This window comes from Diadema antillarum, unplaced genomic scaffold (assembly GCF_040938485.1).
Source record: "Diadema antillarum isolate AM-2024a unplaced genomic scaffold, OU_Dant_1.0 scf00000103, whole genome shotgun sequence".
In the NCBI taxonomy this organism is placed as follows: Eukaryota; Metazoa; Echinodermata; class Echinoidea; order Diadematoida; family Diadematidae; genus Diadema; species Diadema antillarum.
In genome coordinates this window covers 2,154,049-2,178,234 of record NW_027270992.1, presented here as the reverse complement: position 1 = coordinate 2,178,234, position 24,186 = coordinate 2,154,049, and the positions used below count along the sequence as shown (strand labels likewise).

The 24,186-nt window shown below is 37.2% G+C and overlaps 2 protein-coding genes across 2 annotated transcripts in view; both read right to left on the bottom strand.

The window, feature by feature from the left end:
* Positions 1–250: 250 nt before the first annotated feature.
* On the bottom strand, positions 251–8,993 carry LOC139719008 (uncharacterized). Its single transcript, XM_071630449.1, has 2 exons — positions 8,415–8,993; positions 251–908 (listed from the first exon to the last, which is right to left on the bottom strand). Exons 1-2 carry the CDS (start codon positions 8,735–8,737, stop codon positions 251–253), a joined length of 981 nt encoding a protein of 326 aa, XP_071486550.1. The 5' UTR covers positions 8,738–8,993.
* Positions 8,994–15,104: 6,111 nt separating this feature from the next.
* LOC139719061 (adhesion G protein-coupled receptor L2-like) overlaps positions 15,105–24,186 on the bottom strand; it is a 74,724-nt gene continuing 65,642 nt past the window's right edge. Inside the window, exon 25 of the mRNA XM_071630504.1 lies at positions 15,105–16,253. Coding sequence (XP_071486605.1) covers positions 15,421–16,253 — 833 coding nt within the window. The 3' untranslated portion in view covers positions 15,105–15,420. The remainder of the gene's footprint in view (positions 16,254–24,186) is intronic.

Below are 24,186 nucleotides of genomic sequence, written 5' to 3'. Positions count from 1 at the left end.
TATCTATTGTTGTGTGAAAATGATTTGCTTCAGAATGGTCTCGTATTCAAGTAATGTGCAGTTTAATGCTTCCAGGTTAGCGTCCCTGGTCAGTGACGGAGCATTAATCTGCACATTACTTGAATATGAGACCGTTCTGAAGCAAATCATTTTCACACAACAATAGATATACAATGAACTCTTGAATGAATCCCATAAGGATTGGAACAATAATCTCCCAGCATTTCCACTGATTCCCACTGATCAGTTACTAGCCTTCCCCTTTAAGTCTACATTGATACATTTCTTCGTAATATTTCATGACCTCATCTGTACATCTGATAACGTCAGGGGTCACATGATCTCGAGACGGTATCTCGCTGGGAGTTGAAAAATGGCTGCTCCTCAATGCCCTCCCGTAGAATGGGATCAACTTTTCGAGTGACCCATCACCTACAATGATCCACTTGTTCAGCACTGCCACTGACGCGTCCCAAGTGAGCAGCGACTTGTCGTAAGGTAAGTCCGCGGCTTCGCAATACTTCGACAGCACTTCGGCAGGATTCGCCAAGAGTTCGTCCCCATCGATCACAATCGGGTCGCTTTCCAAATTTTCACGAACGTATTTCCAGAGTTCATAAGTCTCTCTGACTCCCATCTGAGAGCCATCTCCCAGTGGATGATCTCGACCGATGTCAAATGTCGCTTCATCCCTTGCCGAGTCCCGCAGCAGACCAAGATCGGAAAACGAAGAAGTGACGGCCTTCCGAAGTGATGCGAACACCCGAAGAGGATGGCGTATCAGGAAGGTATGTCTGTAGCCTTTGGGAAGGTGCTCAAAATTTACTCTCGTCATGGCGACTGATATGTCCTTGACAAAGACGTGACGGCTTGTTGAGTTTTCCAAACGATGTTTGACGGAGGAATAACTGTATGAATGATAAATCGGAGGAAAACATCAAATTCATTAGTCACAATGCATTCATGAAAGAATAACTGCGCAAACAACAATATGTAGCAGAATTTTTCAATTGCGCACATGTGAGGCACCACAGCTCTCACAATTACTTTCGCAAATGAGAACAAGCGATGGTTTTAAGCTCTCTCAGAACTCTGTCATTCCGTCGTTCAGTGAAATATGATGAAATGTAATTTCGTACTGTATTATTCGGCAAATCTAACTTCATTTCAGAGTCATCACTATTCAATAAGTACAGTTTTACCGCAAGTTTTCGCCAGAGCATGCCATTTCCCTAGAAGTCTCTTAAAAGAGTCAGGAGAGATGATAATGTGGAACTCTAAAGGATACAGCGAGGATATGACGTTGTTAGCTCATAATTTGACATGTGTGGTTGTGAGCATGTCAAATATCATTAATTTGTGAAAAGATATGAGATTTTGTCATTCCATATAGGCCCTTACACTCTCATTCATATTTCCGCTTTTGATGAAAATTTGACTATTTTGCTCTTGTGACTATAAATAGTGATCAGGAGTATGAAAATAAGACACAGTCTCTCTGTATTGCTATCATTGTCTTTTTGCCATTTGTTTGCATCCTGAGCATCCCAGAGCTGGTCTGTTATGTATCTGACGTTGTTAGAAATAAAATTTAAAGATATCACGATCGTGCACAAAGCAACATTTTGTCACAGAAATAGAAGTACAGAGCTCTATACATATGTGAAGAATTTTGTCGCAAAACGAGCTACTTCCATTCTTGTTAAGTTGAGATATTTGTGATTACAGCTGCCCCCAAAACAAAGAAAATGATAAGAAAATATCGGATATTTTAAGTATAACTACTCGAATATTCCTTTTTATGTGACAAGTGAGGTATTACTGAAAAGAGTTTATTTTGCTCTAAAAATGGCGCTTAGCTCATTTTGCAATAAAAGTCTTCACACACAAACACACACACACAAACACACACACACACACACACACATATATATATATATATATATATATATATGTGTGTATATATATATATATATATAAAATTCCTTATCAATGAAATTCTTGCGTCGGGTTGTTTTCATTGCAAATAATTGACGAATTGCCCTATATCACATGGCCGGCGCCACGTTTTCAAAAATGGGGGGCCACTTCAGACTTCTGGTACCACTTCCGGGTTTCATCAGCTAACAAGCAAAAAGAAAAAAAAAAGGTTTGTACAACTTCTGCAGTTCTGTAGGGTATCACTTCCTGGTTTCTTCAGCTGACGAGCAAAAAAAAAAAAAAAAAAGGTCTCCAGCGCAAAACAAAAACAAAGGCCTTTATACCGCGCTCACACTTCAAGGGTTCTATCTAGTTCTTTCTAGTGTAACGTATGCAACATAAATCAGCACTGAATTAATCAGTGTTTTTACGCAGTAATGGACTAAATATTAATTTTTCGGTAAACTGTGCGCTTAGAAACATCCGAATTAAGCGCCTTATAAATATTTTGTATTATTATTAGTAGTACCCGCTGCATGCTGTAAGGGTTAGAACCAGCACTGGCTGTCGGGTGGAAGCCGGTGACCAGGACGTCGTTGGTTCGAATCCATGCAGCCCGAGTGTGTATGTCCCTGATTTTTTTTTTTTTCAAAATCATGGTGATTACTAAAACACTGATTAATTCATGCGTAATTACGCCGGTGAATATAATAGGGCAATTTGTCAATCAGTAATGTTGCAATACATTTGTCATGGGAAAGGAGCATCGGCGAAAGTCTTCAACGTAAATGAATCGGTGTGCTTAACCCGTTGAAGACGAGTCCCGAGTATACTCGGGCAGGTGTCTGTGGAAAATGCGTGTTGCAGCAAAATCAAACAGTCTACTTCGAAGATTTGATTTCATGATGGATTTATATACGAGGTCAAACAGCCTGTATATTTATGTGAGCCTATATCAAAACCGCATTATAGCAAAGATGGTGATGAGCAATTCTTCGCTTTCTTCAGAAAGTTATCAATGGCCAACAGGAAACATTTGCCAGAGAGTTGCCGGAGGTTTCCAAAAACTATTGTCGACAGCCAAGAATTGTCGGGGGGGAGGGTACAGAGACAGATTAAGCATTCAAACTTTTAGGACAGTTTCTTTTATACAATATATGGCTGATATGAGTCAAAACGAGTCTTATTCTCGCCGCACCGACGTACTTTTGCAGACATTTACCTTCTCGGCCAGGCCATCCCAACTAAAAGTACCATTTTCATGCCAACAAACGTGCTGCCAATAGTCAATAGCAACAGTGTTAAGAGTCTCATATCTGTTTGTGCCGGGCAAATGATATTTCTATTCTGTGATTAAGCAAATTTGCGTATCTATACGTGATGCATGCACAGAATATACACTGTATTTTCTCAAAACTGCACTTTGGAATAGTTAGTGTTCCTTCTCTTTCACATGCCCACTCTCTACTTATACGGGAAACAGCGTTGGGGCTCACTATTTCAAGGAAATTCTTTTATAGAACCTTATACTTTAAAGGAATTAAGCTCCACCAAAATTTTAGAAGATCAACGCCATATTCTATGTACATGACCATGCCAGCAAATTATGATAATTAAATTATGTAGGAAATTTTACCATATTCTAGATACTTTCCAAGAAAAAAATACAGTCTATAAAATTGGGTATCTTTGGAACAATTCGAACCTGTTGGCGCTGTCATTCATAATGGTACAGGGCAAAGAATGAAGTAATCATAAAGAAATAAACACTGGCAGGGGATTTTGCTGACGAAACGTATGTCAAGATTGATATATTCAGCATGATTTAACTGAGAAGCGAGAAACGTGAATTAGCGCACACTTCATTGATCTCATTGTATATATTATCTATATAATCATATATCATTTGCAGGTGAAAAAAAAACCAGCTTTAGTGCTTCAAATAGTTCTAGAATATGAGTTAGAGATAGAAACAACCAACTGAATATTTTTTATCAGTATAATCCATGTTAAGTGTTGTTAAATATACAAAATGTGAATAGTTCTTTCAATAACGTTTCCAGAATAAACCGTTTACAGTTACGTTTTATTAAGGAAAGTGTAATATCTCCTTATATTTGCGGTTTTATTACCAATTTTTTATATAGGCTGTTTTGTGATACAACTGAACTATGCATATGCATCAATTAATGTGATAATTCGAACATTTTTAAGATCACTGCTCCCAATGGTAAATAGTGGCTTTAAGCAAACGTCAACGAGGACCATCAAATTTGGCCTATTTGTTCTTTTTTTAATCTGTTTTGTTTAAACACGGTAATAAAATCAGGGTATTCCCATCAGTCGGCTGGCAAGTTTTCATTAAGTCTGTGTCACGCAATCAAAAAACAAAGTCAAATGAACTTGAAGTAAAATAATGTGGCACGTCACAAGTTGAAGAAAAATGTTGAATCACAGAGTCCTTATACGACAAGCCTACTTACGAGAAAGTTTGCTCTGTCTCTTGAGTGTAATTGGTATCGACTGTTTTAGCTTGCTGACAAGTTTTGGTATCCGTGAGTTTATTCTCCTCCTCTGCACCGGACTTACTGCGGCTCAGAGCCGTTCCAGGGGTCTCAATGGCCAGACAGCGCCAAAACGGTTCGAACCAGACTTCGATCCCGTCAACGGCACTCAAGCACTTCGTCAAAGCCGTGGAGATCGAGCGTGGAACACACCACAAGATGACTCTGCTCCCTGATTCGATCACGGTTTCATCGCTAGAGGTGCTTTGGCCAACACGCTGCGAATATCCCACCGACTCCATCATAAGGCTGAGTTTTGACTGAGTTTTATATCTTAGATTTGGATTTATAATACGTGACAGTATGCTTGAAGACACGGTTAATCGATGGACGTACCTTTTAATGGGGAAATCAGTGGAACATGACGATCTGGAATATATTCAAATCCTCGAGTCGCTATCTTGAAATGATGTATAAGCTTATGGGACAAGAGAATATCAGAGTTGCTGCACTTAACAAAACCGCCTCATGAATGAAGAAAGGACACGCAAATTGAGTAAACTTCAGTAATGCGAGCTGCCCTACTTCTCAGAAATAAAAAGTTGAATTGTATTGGCTTTCTCGTCAAACGAACACAGAAAATACACTGTCTTTAACCGTAGATAATAATTGAGTGAGACATCACATCCTAATCTTTCGCCCAAGCTGATCTCGATCACGACGGGACTAGAGATCAAAATCGGACTCGGAGACAGCGTGTCCGGGCAGCACTGTCATGACTGTGGGCGGCGGCACCCGTGGGATGAAGATCTCAAAGTCTGTCAGTCATTACACATTATCAAGGTTCGCTGACGTACACACTAAAAACACAAACATGCAGGTATGTTGACACTGCCTGCTCTTTGTCACTAATAATTATGTTAACAGTCACAAAATGCAAACTAACAGTGGAAACTCAATAATATAATGAGGTTTGACACTATAAAATACCAGACACAATTACAAACTACCCTCTCCAGTTCCAATTAGAGTGTTTTCTTTATTCTGCATCATCCACGATCTACCAGTAGGTCCTATATACAACAAAGTTCCTGGTACCACACTATGAACCTTGTATTTCATATTTTTCACGGTATGAGTTTTAATTATCAAAATGTACAAAATGAATGATAATGGAGTCATTGCAAAGGACATGTATTGTATCGATGATACCGTTCTAGTGTTAGTATGCTTTGCTAATTATCAAAATACTAGTATGTGACAATTTTTCTTTCTTTTTCTTTTTATTTAAGATTTCATTGAAGAAATAAAACAAGACGATTACATATTTTACAACGCTTATACATGATTCTATAAAGCAACAATATATCTTTTACCCTTAACATTGTGCATAACATTTTTCGGCATCGAAATCGATTTTCCACTTTTGAAAATGAAGAGCTAATTTACCTTTTTTCCCTAGCTTGGCAATTAGCTATAGATTGAGCAATAGTAAGAGGTTTGGCTTGGAATTTTTCATAAGTAAGATAAAAACTTGTCGGCAAGAAATTTTGGCCTTGCGCTCCATGGTACATTCACGATACATACATTAATAGGTCTAAACATGTTCCATACATGTTGAGATTTCAAAGTAGTACATTTTTGGCCAATAAATATTGCCAAGAATCCTAAAGAAGGCGTGGGACGCCAAAAATTCGAGTCAAATAAACTTATAGTTTATTGGCCACAAATACATTACCAGTTTATTACATACATACATAATTTATTTATACATATCTATCTTATATATACATAACACTATATTGCATATAAATATTTTATATTGATTTCCAAACTAAGGATTTTAGAGAGAGGAGTATTATGATCTTTGCCACAAAATATACAGAAGGGGTATCCTTTTTTCATAATTTTGAACAAGAAATCATTTAAGGCAATATTTTTCAGTCTGTGTAATAAAATGCTTTAAAAAGAAAACATTTTGAAATTAGTAGAATGTATTTTATTCCAATTTGAATCATGAGAACAAAAATCCTGAAAATGGATTGATTAATAGGGTTCCATTTAACGCAGAAGGTAGTATAATCACGACCATTTACTTACTTTTATTGTTTGTTAATCGTTGCAATTTCTTGACAATGCCATCATGACTATCAGTAAATCACACGTATTTAAAGCCATCCAACCATATGGGAGAGGGATTTTCTTTTAATCAAAAAGTTGTATTTTCTTCTATCATTCTTGAAATATCAAAATCAAGGATTAACTCTTCATTTATTTTGAAGCCAGGGTGTGGAGAAGTAAGAGTCGAAAGTTGGCTACATCCTTATCTAATTGAAGAATAAACTATAAGGCGCATAATATTTTTCATATAGAATATTCTTAATGTTGCCTAAATAATAGAGTGTTTGAACTTCAATAGTTTTCCACATAATTTCAAAATAATAATCCAAAAGAAGTGTCACCTATAGGACCATTCTGTGTGTGTGTGTGTGTGTGCGCGCGCGCGCGCGTGCGCGTGTGTGTATGTGCGTGCATGACTTGTGTAGGCATGTACTGAAGAAAATGTACATGAATCATTTTCCTCTCAGCGGCTCTATGTGTTCCACTATTCCATATAAATTTGTAACAAACGCAAAGAGAAAAACTGACCAGAAATGAATAATATTTCTAAGTGGAAAACTGAGCAAAGAAAATGGGATTCCACCGAGGTGCGAACCCGAGACCTCCGGATTGCTAGCCCGGTGCTCTACCGACTGAGCTATAGAAAGCCCTAATTCAGCGTTTGTCCCAGAAACCTTAAATTCTCAATGCTCGAATGGTCTATGAATGGTCTCGAATGAACTAGGGCTTTCTATAGCTCAGTCGGTAGAGCACCGCTCCAGCAATCCGGAGGTCTCGGGTTCGAATCCCGATGGAATCCCATTCTCTTTTCTCAAGTTTCCACATATAAATTTGTAGAAAGGAAAATTATCCAGGTCCCTATTTTAATAATCAGGACTTTTTAAACACAAAATTAAGACATGATACAGTAACTGTGGCAGCAACAATGTATTTGTTGCACAGCCCAGAAAATAGTAATAAATTATATTGATACACAATCATTGTACAAGATAACGTGACCATGACATGTATGGAGCAATATAAGGCTAGTACTGACGTATAAGTTACTTTGAGAGAGAGAGAGAGAGAGAGAGAGAGAGAGAGAAAAGAGTGTGTGAATTGACGTATCAGCTGGAATCATATTCAAACGTGTTGAAACGGCCCATCAAAATGGTATATTGAGGGCAAAGCAAAAAAAAAAAAAAAAGATAGTACATTATTATATTATACATTTTTAACATGAATAAGCAAACTCTGATAGTGTCTCATACTATCAATCTGATGAAATAATCTGTATGTTAACCAAACAGCAACAAATGTGGTTAAATGTGCTTTATTTGTTCGTTTTTTGTGAATTTGTTTGGTTTTGTTGTTGTTGCTGTTGTTCTATATTTTGTTGAAACAAGGTGATAAAATCAGAAAACCTGCCGTCGTCTGTCGTGTGGCAAGTCTGCGTGTTTTTTGGTATACCGCGCGGGTACTTATACGCATGTAACAATCATAAAACAAAATTAATGAACGTGAAGTAAAACGATATAACACATCATGTGAGTTGGAAGAAAGGGGTAACTCACACATTCATATCCGATAAACAGGGGTCATCCCACTAGACCGACACCCACGAGTCATACAGCCCACGAGTTCGACATTAGGCAAACAAAGCCCGTGAGTTCGACACGAGGTAAAATCAGCCCCACGAGTTCGACAGATACAACACGGGGCTTAAGGTGTCGGTCTCGTGGGCCTTGTTAGCTTAGTGTCGAACTGATGGGCTGTATGACTCGTTAGCTGTATAACTCATGGGCTGTATGACTTGTGAGTGGTATGACTCGTGGGCTGTATGACTCGTGGGTGTCAGTCTCGTGACGTGCACCCGATAAACCTACTTACGAGAGTGACAGCTTTGCTTCCTGACTGCAATTGGCATCGAATGTTTCAAGTTGCTGGCAGGTTTTGGTATGGGTGTCTCCCTTCTCTACTGCACCGGACTCAATACTGCGGCTTATAGCTGTTCCAGGGGTTTCAATGGCCAGACAGCGGTAAAACGGTTCGAACCAGACTTCGATCCCGTCGACGGCGCTCAAGCACTTCAACAAAGCCGTGGAGATCGAGCGTGGGGCGCACCACACGATGACCCTGCTCCCTGATTCGATCACGCTTTCATCATTGGTATTGACTTGGCCGATACACTGCGACTGCCCCATCTGCTCCATCTCAAATCTGTTTGTTTGTTTGCTTGCTTAGTTAGTTAGGGATTTGACTTCGAATGCTATAGTTTAGTTGAATTTACTTCACGTGAACAAAATATGCTTGAAGACACGGACCGCTAATTGACAGACTTAATAGGGAAATCATCGAAATATCAAATGGGATAAACTCAATTCTTCAACCCGCTTTTTAATACGATGCCCTCAATGAGACAAGAAATACATTTGTAGTCAAGTGCCTGCTCTTACACCGCCTCATGAAGAAAGGACACGCAAGGTGTGTAATTTTCGGCAATGTTACCTGCTGTGCTTTTTATTTAAAACAAAACAAAGTTATATTCAGGTCTTCTTGTCATACGAACACATTATCTACTGTAAACACTTGACTTTGACATCATCTTGATCATGCCTTAATTGTTCGTCCTATAGTTCATCTTTATCATGACTTGATATACCCCTGAAACTGTAGGTCAAAAACCGGACTCCGTGACATGCAACGTTAACGTGCCCGGACAGCGTTGTGAGCGATGGCGCCACTGTTTCCAGGCCTGTTCCCACAATAATTTCTCAACGCCCATTATCAATATGCATTGATTAGATACAAGTGGCATGCAACAATGACCAAACAGCACAAAATAAACGTGTACTTACTTCGTCAATGGCATGTCATAATATAATCATACTTGTGTGTCATGATACTGCATATCTGACGAATCTCTTTCTGTCAATATTCGTTGACTGTCGGTTGCATATGAAAGGGCCACACTGTTTTCCTGACATTTTCTTTCCTCTTCCTCAGTTTAGCAAAAGTTTTAACTACCTGATATGACTACGATCAATTTCCGATCAACTTGAAAACTGATGGGTTGTATCAAAAGGCTTTGGACCATAAAATATGAATGGGTCTTCGCAGAATTCAGTACAAACGTCCTTTCAAAGCCTACAATGTACCATTAAAAATGTTAGAAACTAGAATTTGTACCTCATCAGTCTTTCACATTAACATTTCAAACAAGAGTGACATTTCTTTTCTGTAATCAAAGAATAAACATTTACGGAAGTCATGTTTGTTCTGTCCAACCAAAGACGTAGTAGATTCGTGTCTACGTAAAGTTTATAAAGAGGTGAATGTGTGCAAAAGACAAAGGTCACCACCGTGAAATCATAAGCAAGACATTTATCGTGTTCTTATTTTTTTCCCCGAGACACTTCCTGCGGTAAGTTCGTCTGACAAGAAAAAAATATATATACATGTGTAGGCCTAACTGCCTCCCGTGTCTTCGTTTGGTTCCTAGACGCCTATAAGATTAGGATAGCAGGATTCATATTATTTTGCTTTTATTATTATCATGATATCGTGGAGGGAAGGGGTGTGTCCGAAGAGTCCATTATAAAGAGTGAACGAAAAAATTAATGTTCGAGTTAATTCCATTTCGTAGAGTTGCCTCAAATACCAGTAACAGAATGGTTTCACTGTGCTACGGTCGGACGCAAGAGATAAAAAGTATTAATTATGGGAATTTTGAAGTCTCGCATGTTGTTACCAAGCAATACTATATTAATCATCATCATAAATATGCGAAAGTATATACAGTACAATGTATCAACATATGTGTATGTGTATATATATATATATATATATATATATATATACAATAATAATATATGTAATGATATTATATACATAATAATCATATATATAAGTATATATATATATATATATATATATATATATATATATATATATATATATTGAAGTTTTTCCGCGTATTGGCAGTACTAGAAATAGCAATAATAAAGTCACAACAGAGGAATGCAGGGAATGCATTAATAGCCAATCTTGATTTAATGAATAATCCGAATTTTCACATGATTATTAAGAGGTGTTACCCTCACTCTTCATAACACCCCACTCTTAATAATCATTGTGAATATTCGCACTGTCATCCCTGAAGAAGAGGAAGGATCCTCGAAAATTCGGATTATTCATTAAATCAAGATTGGCTATTAATGCATTCCCTGCATTCCTCTGTTGTGACTTTATTATTGATATATGTATATATATATATATATATATATATATATATATATATATATATATACAGCTGGTATTGCCATGAGAGAAACAGCTAATGCATTTATAAACCTGTCTATAGCGACCACCAAAGGGGAGACTGAAAAAGTGGCCGTGATAGACAGGGTCTTGAACATTTTTTTTTTTCTCCGAGGATTTTCCAATGGCCGTATATAGCAGGTGGCTGATGAGGCAAGTGTGACTGCATTTTATTGCCGAACTTTTGGGGGCATCCATTTCTTCAAGGCTCTGGTTGACAAAGTATTAAAGAAGGGGGAGGCCCCCAAAACAGTCAGTAATAAAAACACATTTTGGCTAAAATGCATTACCTGGGCCCAGTTGCATAAAACCCTTACCGCTGGACTTACCGCACCTTTCCAGCGGTAAGTCTTCAAATTAGCGGTAAATTTTATAATCCTTGATGTTGATTGGCTGTGACGCCTAATTTTGACGGTAGTTACCATTGAAATTCAATGGTAAGTTTTATGCAACGGGCCACTGTTTTTCTCTAGACTATAAATGTGTAAATGTGAATAAATATTATCCATATATCTGTAATATAATTCTAACTTTGATTTGAAAGGTTATTTATCAAAAACAAAAGAAAAATGGAAATTTAGTACAGTTTTGTGCGCGGTAATACAGATCACTGTGAGGCAATGACATCTCATTAATTCGCTGAAGAGTGAACATTTTTGGCATTTGAAATCAAATTTCTCTGTGAACTTCCTTTCAAAAGAAATATTCGAACAGTTTCAATTAATTTTTTGAACAAGTGAAAAACCATTCCTGAGAATGTCACTGGTGTTTAGGCAAAAATACAAAGTTACATTTAATAGCTTATTTAGTATGAGTTAAAATGATCAAATGTAGATCTTTCACTTAAAGTTTGTTGAAAAAAAATGTCTGCTAGTGAATGATCATAATCTGGGCCAAAATATTGAGATGGTTACTCCAGTAACACGCCTGATAACGAATTACAGTTTGTAGTTGGAAACCTTGTAAGCAGTGGCTAGTATCTATGGAAAGCAACTTGTGTTGATGAAATGTTTATTGTCTCTAACCTATTTCTCTAGACTCTTTATTCTTCACTCTCCATTTCTCCCCCTCTCTCATGCGTACTTCCTCTCTCTCTCTCTCTCTCACTCTCTCTCTCATTTCCAGTATTATTATCTCTTTACCAAACCAAAAGTTTTAGAATTGTCATTCTCAAAACGAAGGCAAATTTGCGGCAACATTGATTCATTAATTTATTGATACACGTAGCTTCTGAAGCAACTTCTTTTAGTTTTAATAAATTCAACAAATCTGTGTCCACATTAGGATGTGATTTGCACTTACTTAACAGTGATACATAGACATCAAGCTCAGTAAATTTACGCAAAATGGCTAGTTGTTGTTTTTTTTTTCCCTCAGAAAACAAAGGAATATACGAATACAATGAACTTGGTGAACTAATTTCAGATTCATATCAGATAGCATCTGCAAATGTTTAACCACTTAGTTACCTCAGTGTATTAAAACAAGTGAGATAAAATTTCAACACAAGACCTCAACTTTCTACTTCAGTGCATTTTCTGGTACATGGCAAAATAAAATCAAATTCACCGATTTGTTAATCAAACTTTGTTTTAATAAGAAATTGCACAATATCACTTTTAAGCTGAAATCTTTTCTCCCTTTTTTTATCCCCTTGTGGAAAATTAGCGGGCCTTCGCTTATCATATGTGCAAAAACAACTACACAAGAAGAATGAAAACAAAATCAATTACCAATACTGGCTGCCATACTTGAAACATCACTGAAAATCAAGTGAACAACACTGGTTTACAGAAAGGGCAGCAGAAATTCAGCTCTCGTAGGAATTATAACGTGATGTGCCCATTACTGAAGCTACATCCATAATTAAGCAGGGATAATGTTGCCAATGCAACCCTGCATACATGGTTGCAGTCTGTATGTATAATTTCAATGTCTTAGTGCAGATAAACATATGCATAATTATAACAAAGATAGTTGTGCTCAATGCTCTTTCTTTTTTACACGTACCTTTCTTACAAAAATTCAATAGCTTCATATATACATATATTTGAAGTCCTATAAACACTATCTACAGAAATCGTGTAACAAAAGCTCACCAATATTTTCCACAATTTTTTACATATGTAGATGACTTTGTGACCTTCAAGAGAATAGATTCCTCACAGGTACATGTAGAACCGAATCCCAATCATGGTAACGTTTTAGTATGAATGCTCTTCATTATACATTAAGACAGACTATGAGAACTTAAAGTTTATGAAAAAATATCAATACTAGACAATCAGCAGTCTACTAATAACAGTTCTTAAACTGATATTCATCCAGAGATTTGGTGAATTAACTAAAACACAAGTTCAATACCAACTTCCTCTAGAAATGGACAATATTGTGTGTCTGATGTAAATAATTCCCCAATCATAAGGGGCAGATTAGATTAATTAAAAGCACCTGTTAAAATCTGAATAGACTGATTTGAGCACCATAGACTATACTCTGCCACACCAAATCAAAGTGTGGTAGATATCAAACAGAGCTACAAAACAAGGACTTAATGATCGGTGGTCAGCTAAATCAAGGTTTGCGGCACAAAATTAAATAAAACAAACTACAACCACATGAGATTTGTTCATGCTTTTTTTTTTAGTTCAATACATTCTGGTGAATAAAAATGAAAAGACACACATTTAGAGGCATTTTATCATATAAAAACACGAATGTGTTCAAAGATGCATAATTAGCTCACATAGACTGACTTGGGCGAGGTGAAGTGCAATCATGAAACATAAATCAACATGTTAACACACATCAATTACCACATCCAGTGTACAAATGCACAATGTACACTGGTTTGTCAAACAACTACTCATTTGAATCAAAAGAAAACCCTTACACAGAAGGCACACACATTAATCAGCCGACAAATAAACATGGCGACGAAGCATGACTCAATGCAATACAGAGAAAATACATACACATACAAATATGTATAAGCACACCACATTACCTTTTGTTCTGGAGTTCTGCTTTGTTCAAATGTGAAAAGAAAAAAAATCAAAATCTTTCATAGAGTAAACCTCTGAGTTTTGCAAGCCTGCAGAAATGATTGAGTTAACATGAAAGCAATCATGCCAAAGAGTGCGGTAGGAACTGAAACACACATAATATTTATCCATAAGATCTCAGTTTGGTTTGGTTACTTCGGCTGATGGTTTTCAAGTTAGCATAGAGTTCCTCATATTATATAATCATAATATACCACACTATATTACTACATATTGACCAAGATATCGTTCTTGTGATACCACACACTCCACAATACGATAGTGCCCACTTGCTATGATCTCCAACCACACATTTCCAAGATGTTGAAGGATTTACAATGGTAAGGAACCCTTTTTTGGGCAATACTTGACTTGACCTGACTTATAATCTTAATATATGCAAGCTTTGTCCTTTGGATATTAGCACAGCAAGACATCATTCATGTAAATCTGCATCACTTACCTCGTATATAATTAGTATACGCACAAGCATTCTGATTTATTTTTTTTATTCATTAAGTAATTTGTTGTTTAGATATTCATCCAATCGTTTTTGCCACCATTAAAAAAAAAAAATCAATTTTCAACTGAATACTTTTAACTGGGATGCTACTTCAACCAAAATGTACTGATGAATGTTACAGGAAGAGTATTGGATTTTCAACATTTTTATTCCAGATGTTCCAATCATTGTAGGACACAAAAAAAGTGTAGTTTGCATGGAAAAAACTCTTATTATCACGGCTGGTCTTCTCTAAAGCTACTGTTGCTTGCAAAAGTTGACATATTGTATTGTGAGTTGTCACACAGGTTTAATATAATGGGGATAGAAAGAGATTAAAAACTTTATTTGCAAGTTTCTGACTGATGCAATGGAAATCATGCAAAGTCTTGAATTTTATTAAAAAATCATTAATTCACTTTATTTGGTCAGTTGGCTTCATCTCTTGAATCGCTGAACTTCGTGCCCACAACCCACAATACAAGTGAATGCATGACTCAGGAATACATTTTTCTTCACATATACACACACACATTATGGAATTCTTCCACTCACATCTTATGTTTTTGAATGTAATCACGGATCTCAAGACGACCTGTCCCGATTTCCCGAGTTTCAACAGAAAGCAAAATCTCCTCAAGCGCAGTCAACCTAGAAGTGACTGCAAGCACTTTCTGGAGGCAGAGCTACAATGTATTCTGCGATTAACGCATATAAATATGTACAGGTACAAAGCAGCTGGCGAGAGTTTCTGACGGAGGTTAACCCATTGAGGACGAATCCCCAGTACACTCGGGCAGGTGTCTATGGGAAATGCATGTTGAAGCAAAATCAGTCCGTCCTCAACGGGTTAAGATTCAGATTTGAATACAAACATCTGTGTCTCTTTAATCCACTGATTGCTCACTTTAGAGTTAGTATTTCACACAGGGCAAGGCAAGTCCCCAATCTCCTTTAGCTCAGTACTCAGTGGGTTAAATAGGCAACTTTCAAAAAAGAAGAACAGCATCAGTCCAATTAGATTTTGTACTCAGATGACAGTTTCCAAGTGAGATCGCGTTGACTCCGGCGATGCAGGTGTCGAGGACAGTGCAAGCGTACTGGTGTTTGTTGAATTGCTGGCGTCGTCAACATCGTCCATTCTGGAGGCACGTTTGTGCCAGGGTGAGGGATCCGAATCTGGTTCGCTTTTCACTTTGCTACACTTGGCCTTGCAGGGTGAGTCCGATTTGCGAACTTGCGACGAAGTGGCAGGCAGCGTGTGGTAGTTGCCCTGCGCGGCGCCTCCACCCAACGGCCCGCCCGACGTAGGCACCACTGTCGGACTGGGAACCACGGGCACAAGGTCCATTCTGGCCTTACAGGCATGGGCTGTTAAAGGATTAATCAAGTCGGGCATGCTCCCTGTCAGACCACACGTACCCGAGTTGGGAAACAAGTGAGCTTTGGTGGGTTTGTCTGGCGACATTGGTGATGCTGGGGTGAAGTCCTCGCTAGAGCTACTGCCGCTACGCGAGCCTCCTATACCGGACTCGCGGATTAAAGGGTGCATCTCAATCGGGGAGGAGGGCTGCTGATGCGACTCCGTCGGTGCTATGTTGATCAGCTTGGCATGCTTCTGGCTGTCACAGTCCGTATCGATGATAAGCGGCTGAAATTCGGTAGTGGTAGACAGGCGGTTGTTGCTGGAGTTTTGCTGCAGGTCGCTGCTCTCTCCCGCGTCCAGTCGCGTAGATTCGTGGACGGGATTCTCCTCGAAATCCATGCTGATGCCTTCATCAGCGATGACTCTTGGCGTACCAAAGTCTGTGCTTTCTTCCGGGGCACTGAGCTCAGAGTTATATTTGACTTGTTCATATTGACCTGCAATAATCAAAAGATGTCAGAAGCATACTTATCAAAAAAATGTCAAAATTCAAGTTAAAGTGATGGCTATTTACATTCTCATTCAGTTATTCACTCGCACATGCACGCATGTTAATTATAATATGTACACATATGTTTTGTTAATTGTTGCCAAGTTACAATTGTATTTGTTTGTTATGGCTATTCGTTTTTATGGAGTCAAATTCAAATCAGAAAGTGCTTAATGTTAACACTAGCTTGTTATATAAATTCCTGCAATAACTTGTATCACTCTGCTTACATGAAAGATCATTCAATTCTTCTTCTTTTTTTCATCTTTTTTTTCATCTTTTCTGCTGCATACAATTTCCAAGTGACATGCAATTACTGAGCATATTTGTGAAAGATAAAACTCAGTTCTTCACATATCTTTTGGATGGAGGATAATTACAGAAACACAGAAACAAAGAAAAGTCACTAATTTCATTATATCAAATATCTTCCCTGTTGAAATGACTTTTTGCAGTGTCAAATACTATCACTAAAAAAAGGTCATTAGTTTTGAGCTACAGCTTGACAATAGTCAATGTTTGACTAAAATATCCTATAGTCCTTCTTGAGTTCCCAAACACACATTTGTCCTCAGTTTGCTCTTCTTGAAACCATTTTTAATATGGAAGAATGTCATAACTACACACATTAACAAAAATAAAATTTTAGTTTTTAAAAAGTGACAAAAATCACTGGTACTGTTCTATTCCTTAATCCTGTCTACCTCAACAGATATTAGGACATGGAGCAGTAATTATCATATGGGATACAATGTAAATACTGATTGTGAATTACTGCAACACATAATGTACTCATTAGTGCACACATACAGACATCAGTGTTTCACTGTTGGAGTCTCACATAATGAGTTTGACACACATAATATTATTTACATCTTCTTCACACACTGCAAGATTATAAAATATTTCTAAAATCTCAAGACTATAACTGATTTGTAACAAGCTTGCTTTACATTCACATTAATCATGAGCATGTAAATAATCAGCAAGGACAATGTGTATGCTACATTTGAAAAAAAAAACTATACAGGGTATACACATTCTGTCTTCTGCTTTGAAGGCAACAGAAATATCAAACTTCAAACACCTCTGAGTTTTAGTTTCTGAGTTTGTACTATTCATGCATAATTTAGCTGGCATACTGTACAACTAGAAATATTCAGCTTATGAAAATTTCGTGAAATGGAAACTTTTTCATTGCATGAAACTTTCACTATCAATACTGGCATTCAATGATTTGTGTCTAGACAAACACATGCATTACTTTCGTGAATTGTGGCTCCTCCTGAAATTCAGGAAAGTTTCATGCAGCCAAAATTTCTGGTTTTACTGTATGCCCAAGTCTTCAAACCATGGGATTACATTTAAGGTGCAGTTATGGAGTGAAGTTTCATACTACTTTAGTACTCTGGGTATTAAGACAGGTTAAAAACTGAGCCTCTTGCTGAGAACATGTGTGAGTTCTTGCTTAATTTCTTGTGAAAACGAAACCAAAAAATCTCTTACAAAAGCTCTACAAACTTAAGAGATTATAAAAACAAAATAATGTTTTGAATCTTGTGGTGACATAGAGTTGATGAATTCTGCTACTTTTCCTACAGATGCATCATTTTGATGTCCATCTCAAAATCATCATGGGGGAAAATACCGACATGCAAGTACACATGCAAGGTTTTAGAAGAAAAACGGAACAAAATGACAATAAAAGAGGTGTAGTGAAAGCATTGAGGTGAAGCTCTGTGCATCAGTCCCATCAACAAGTTTTAACATTGAAGAAAAAGTTTTATAATAATTGGAGACATTTTTCATAATATATATGTATTTGGCTCATTTCATGTACAGATAATCAATTAGCAGTGTGTGACAGACTTTTGTCAGTCATTCTGATCATCGAATCCAAGATATTTTTACCTTTCTCAGTCATCTGTGACCTCAGATTCTGCTCCTTTTTTGCATTTTTTCTAACCTCCCATATGTTTTGGGATCAGTTTTTTTAACCAGATCATGGAAGGAATTGCTGAAACTCTATCATCATTTGAGCACTCACCAGCATTATAGTCTTTGCCAGCAATTCATAGCAATCACTTGAGAGCTGCTTACACTACTCTTTGCTTAAATACCACAGAATAGCAATCGGATGTTTTCAATTGGTAGCACCTTTCTTTAACTAAATTTTGTAAATCAAACTGTCGGGCATATACTTGCTCACATTTTGTCATATTGGTAAACTACTAGGATATCGTTGCTAGAATAAGCATAAATGGGCTGGTTAAACTCTTGTTTATGAGCAAAATACTTTGTAAAGTGCTTTTTTCTCAAAATAGCATTCACTCTAAAATTAACTACAAATTTATTTACAGGAGAAATACACTTAAAAAAAGAATGTGCAATTAGCTTTCTTTTTTTTTTTGAAAACAGATAAGTTCATCTGTCGATATGCCATTTGACTGTAGAGGAAATGACATAATTAAAGTGTGTATAATATGTAGAAACAGAGGTGAGAGAGTGTTGATCATTGCAATCACAATGACATGATTTTTGGAGTAAGTTTGTAAGTGAACCCCCCCCCCCCCCCCCCCCAAAGAAAAAAAAAAAGATGGCAAAGAAAAAAAAAATGAACATATGTCAAATACAGGTACATGTATATCCTGTGGCATTATGTTAATGATACTACAGAATGAAGCATACAAATAGATCCTGTGATCTACTGCTGGGGATTTTTTATTTTTCATTTTTTAATATTATTACTATTTTTTATTATTTTTTTTTTAATGATCATTATTATTATTATTATTTATCTTTTTATTTTTTTATTTTTTTATTTTATTTTTTTTTTTTTTGGGGGGGGGGGGGGGTCCGTTTGTTTTACAGAGCTGCACACTAACCCATTTTTTCTACTGGTCCAACCTGTATGTCGGACCAGTAGGTACCCAGTTTTTTCATGTTTCACTGGTCTATTCCTGAAACGGAGGCCTAAAAAGTTACTGGTCCGACAGTGATTTTTACTGGTCAGGGACCCTTTGACCAGTGCCAGTGTGCAGGGTTGTGTTTTGTATACTTCCAGACAAAGTTACAAGAAAACCACATATATATTTTCTCAACAGTGTCAGATATATCACTGTTAGGCGTTGTGACCAACCCATTCAATCTACTGCCGCTAAAAGTTAGAGCAAACCCAAGACCCGTCTCTCTCTCTGTCCAACCCCCACAAAAACAAAACAAAACACAAACACAAAAAAAAAAATAATAATATACAAAAATGTTATATGCCAATCAGGCTTCCGTCGAAAAGTATAGCAGAATTTCATCTACAACACATCAAATCTTGTACCTCTATTACACGATACCACAGAGCACGGAACTGCTCTTCCAATATACATGTATTAATATGATGAAAACAGAAATGTGTGAGAGTGTGAAGATCAACTTAAAGGCATGCATCAGTCGCATCTTGCTATACATGCTGGGGACGGGCTTGAAATAAAAACGAAAAGGAGAACTTCTCTGCATAACAAGTACAAAGCACATGACCCATGTCAGCCTGCATGCATGTAATTCATTTTATGATCGCTGGTTTTAAAGTGAAACTCAAATCGCACATTCAGGTTGACATAAATCAAACAAGAGGATGGAGAAAGTTTCATTCATATCCGACTACAGAAGAAAAAAAAAACAATATTTTTAAAGCAATATTGGAACTTTTCATGTTTTCTTCCAACATTAGTAGTGTTTAGAGGAACTTGTATATATGTTATAGTGTTATCTTTCTGTTGTTTACATACCTTCTGCAGATTGTCAACATTGCTGACGTATGAGTCGAACAATTAGAACCGCGACTCGAATGAGCAAAGAGTCAAAGACTTATTTATGTTGACAATCTGAAAATGGAGCAATTACGGTGGTTAGGGTCGTCAAACCGATTGCGCTCTCCTTACCTTCTAAGCCCTTAATTATCTTCAAGACTAGGCATTTTCTTGGACATTGTAGGTTGAGCTGTCCCTCTTTCCTCGGCCAGGTACTAAAGTAACTCTCGCTTTCTTTCATTGTGTACGGAATATGCGAATAAGATGGGGTAATGATGCCATCTCCGGATCCTTTAAAGGACCAGCATAGACATCAGCTGCACACCAATTATCCTTACTAAATATCCTACTTTGTTCTGGATTGAAAAAGAACATAGTGGCTTCTGACTCTTCACTTTTATCTGATGCCTACAAAACTCTTACTGTTATGCTTGTTCTAATATCAAACAACATTCTAATGTTAACTTTAATATGCAATTGAGTTTCACTCTTTTTCAGAAGTCACAATAGTTTTTTGGCCTTTTTATTATAGTGGATATCGTAAAAGCTGGTAGATAAAATCAGAAAGAATGTGCCATAGTGTGTAAACAGTTTTGCAAATACATTTGTAGATCTTAATTTATACAAATTTATCAAAATCAATCAATCCTAATTCAAGAATATAATTTAAAAAAAAAACAATATAAAGATTCAGCACCAGGTACCAACTGACATGTCTATATGTTTTTCTCTTTCTACATCTACGTATCTTTGGTAGATGAATTGCCAACTGCAGAAAAAAAAAATCCACTGATTAGTAACTTTCAATAGCAATGGACTCACTAGTCATGGACAGCCCCATGCAAAATTTATGAGGATTCCAAACTATTGAGAAGAGGTTTTAAACAAATTGTTCCCCCCCCCCTCATAATTAGATGCAAAACGGCAGGGTGCAGAATCAACTTCATTGTGTTGTATGGCTCTATGTTCTGCAAAAGGGCAAGGAGTAAGGGATAAAACTCAGGAAAGGGCAAGCCCTTTAATAAGTGGCTTTGTAAGATGGTGGGTGGAAAAGAAGAAGGAAATCTACTGTAAAAGTGGTTTCTTTCGCAGTGGTTTTATTTTCGCGCTTTTCACGCTTTGAGGTTGAATCGCTAATTTAACATCAAGCGAAAATGTTTTGAACTCGCTGCTTGTTACAATGCTATTGCGCACATGCACACACAGAGTTTCCGCGCATTGAGTGTATTGATGGTCAACACACACACAGCGATACCGCGCAATGTAGGTACATTGTACTAGCATGTTATAAAGTACTCGAGAGATGGGATTTCAGGTAAGCCTGCATTTAACATTAATTTCTATCTAGTAAATAAAAGAATAATTGGATTATAGTTTGGGTTTTCATGTGCAAAATAAAACAGTTTTTGCCGACTGTGATTTCACAGATTTTGCCAACCGCAAATTTAAACACACACGAAAAAGTCGGCACCGATGGAAACCGCCAAAGTATCTGTACGCGAAAGAAACCACTTTTACAGTATTTAAGAACATAGCATACCATAATCCTGGTTGCAAGTGTGTAAAGTTTGGAAAGGGTTGGGGGGGGATGGGGGTGATGCAAGCATCTTCATGTGGTCATTCACGGTCAGTCTCAGTCAGTGCTGGTGGGCCAGATGGCAAGGCAAAACTGAGAAGCAGGTTGTAAATGATGCAAGAGTTGGCAGTTTAAAGGAAAGTGTCTGCAAGGGTAAGGGAACCAGGGGGATGGGGGGGGGGGGGGTGGGCAGTCATGTGCTAGTAGCAGGAGAAAAGAGACTTGGTTACCTTGCACAGTGCGAAATGCGCAATATATACAAGAAATGGCGCCCTCTATACACATGAGTGCCCCATCAGGGCGCGTATGCAGGCAGTGCAATGGACGATTCCACTACAACTACTACAGCAAAGCCTGCGTGATAATATGAGAACAAGACAAACACACAGAGAAAAGAAGGCATAGCATGTGTAGTGTCTGTGTATGCATATGGCAGGCAAAGATTGTACTACGTGACATGCATCTAAAAGTTTTTTATCCTCCTCAAAGAAATATATAACCATGTTTGTTACATTATTACACAAAGACAGAAGTTAAAGGTCATACTGTTGAGTTTCATTCAGTTTCATTAACCAACACAAACAATTACATTTGATACACATTTTCAAGGCCCAAATGCACACACCAACAAAATGATGCCCTAAATGTGTGACTATCCATCCAATGTGAAATCCCAGATACGATGAGTATGGTAAAGGACTGTACACTACAGGTCAGTGCATCACCTTTATATCCAACTGATATTGAACAAAGAGTGCCATCAGTTTCTACTTTCACAAGTTATTCCCACATAGACACAGACAAATAATGAGAGGTGAAGACATTGACATAAGAAAATTGCTTGTATCATTGATGAGAAAATCAAACAATTCTTGCTTTTCTTACTACATACATGACCAGTGGTATATTTTATGTACACTTGGGAAAAGTAACCAAAAGTCATACTTGTGATGAAATATGAATGGTGCACACACAAAAAAAAAAAAGTTTGCAAAATAAAAAGAATGCTCTACTATATAAATGAAACAATAATGCTGCAATTAGTACCATAAGTTTTATGATGCCTAAACTAAAAGGCAAAGAAAATGCAAAATAAATGGTCAAGCAAGATAAGATGGTACAGGTATATGCTACAGAAACTGCTTGGATATTGGATTCAGAGAAAAGAAAAATCCCATCAAAAATTAATGGCCCATTAAAACATAGTACCATTTATATCATGATAAGCTGCTCCTTGAACTTTCTACACAATACCCCTCATCAAAAGCCTCTCACAACTTCACTTTATTTCTAATTCATTTTCAGTGTACAATACTGTGTCTCTTCAGTTTTGTGCTTCATGTGCAGCAAACAAATAGTTCATATTTTCCACTTGAAGACTGCCCGATTTTACTGCACACTCATCATCACGACAAATTTGATATATCAAGTACAGTGCTGTACTCTCAAAAACTATTTCACACAAGCTTTTTGAAAAACCAGGACGTAAGACATATAAGAGAAAGTTTGCCTCATAGAATTTGAGGCATATTGCGAGAAAAACAGCTACAAATGATATCAGAAGTATTATCGCCACTGTCAGAGCACCCAAGTTATGATGTTTAAATGGGTCAAATGTTATATTTGACTGCATCAGATCCTTGTAGTAACACACATACTACTGCATATAAAGCAACATTTCTCACTATATCAACTCACGGACATGCAATTAATGTGTATATACTGTCTTGTGAAGCTGGTAATAAAATGATATAAAAACAAAAAGAAAGAAATTAAGATGTATGAAGCAAAATGGAAAAAGAAAAGCAAACTCTGCCAAAGAAAAAAATCAAAATGAAAGCAAAAAGATATGGAAAGATATGGAAATAGATGAAGAGATGGGGTACTTTTATTTGATGGTAGATAGGAATGATGCTGGCTCAGGGAAGGATGAGTTACACTTGAGATGTGAAATTGACTCCAACTGGCTGCCCTGTAAGCATTGGAGGCGGAGGCATTGCCATGGAAACGAGGAGGACGTTGAAAAGAGAGATGGAGAGGCATTGTTTAGACACAGGTGGGTAAAGAGATATGTAAACACATCGAGAGCAGAGTCATTCAACCAGAAACTAATTTCAGATTTCAGATTTCAGAGCAATTCCCCTTGCTTGCAAAATTCAGACTGGCTTAAAACGTTTAGTCAAGAGCAAGCTTGTATGATCAGTCCAATATTTAGAGAAAGTTACCAAACAGCACAATTTCACAAGATTTCCAAAACAGTGATACTTGAAGCACCATATTTACAATTTAGGATAGATATGATGGTGATGTCCACAGCTCTCACATTTCCAATTGATCTTTTCACACATCTTCACTAAATTTCCCCATTTGACATGAAACCAAACAGAAACACTTGTAACCTTCACATCACCTTTGTCTTATTTAGACCTAATGACCTGGCATAGATAATTTTTTGAAGGAGAAGGGTTGCAGTTGTTAGATTGCTCCACTAATATAACATG

Excerpts from the sequence above, each read along its gene's own strand:
- LOC139719008 (XM_071630449.1), bottom strand. The coding sequence starts at position 8,737 with ATGGAGCAGATGGGGCAGTCGCAGTGTATCGGCCAAGTCAATACCAAT. Across the intron at positions 909-8,414 it reads GAAGCAAAGCTGTCACTCTC|TTATTCCTCCGTCAAACATC; the intron begins GTAAGTAGGTTT and ends TCATTCATACAG.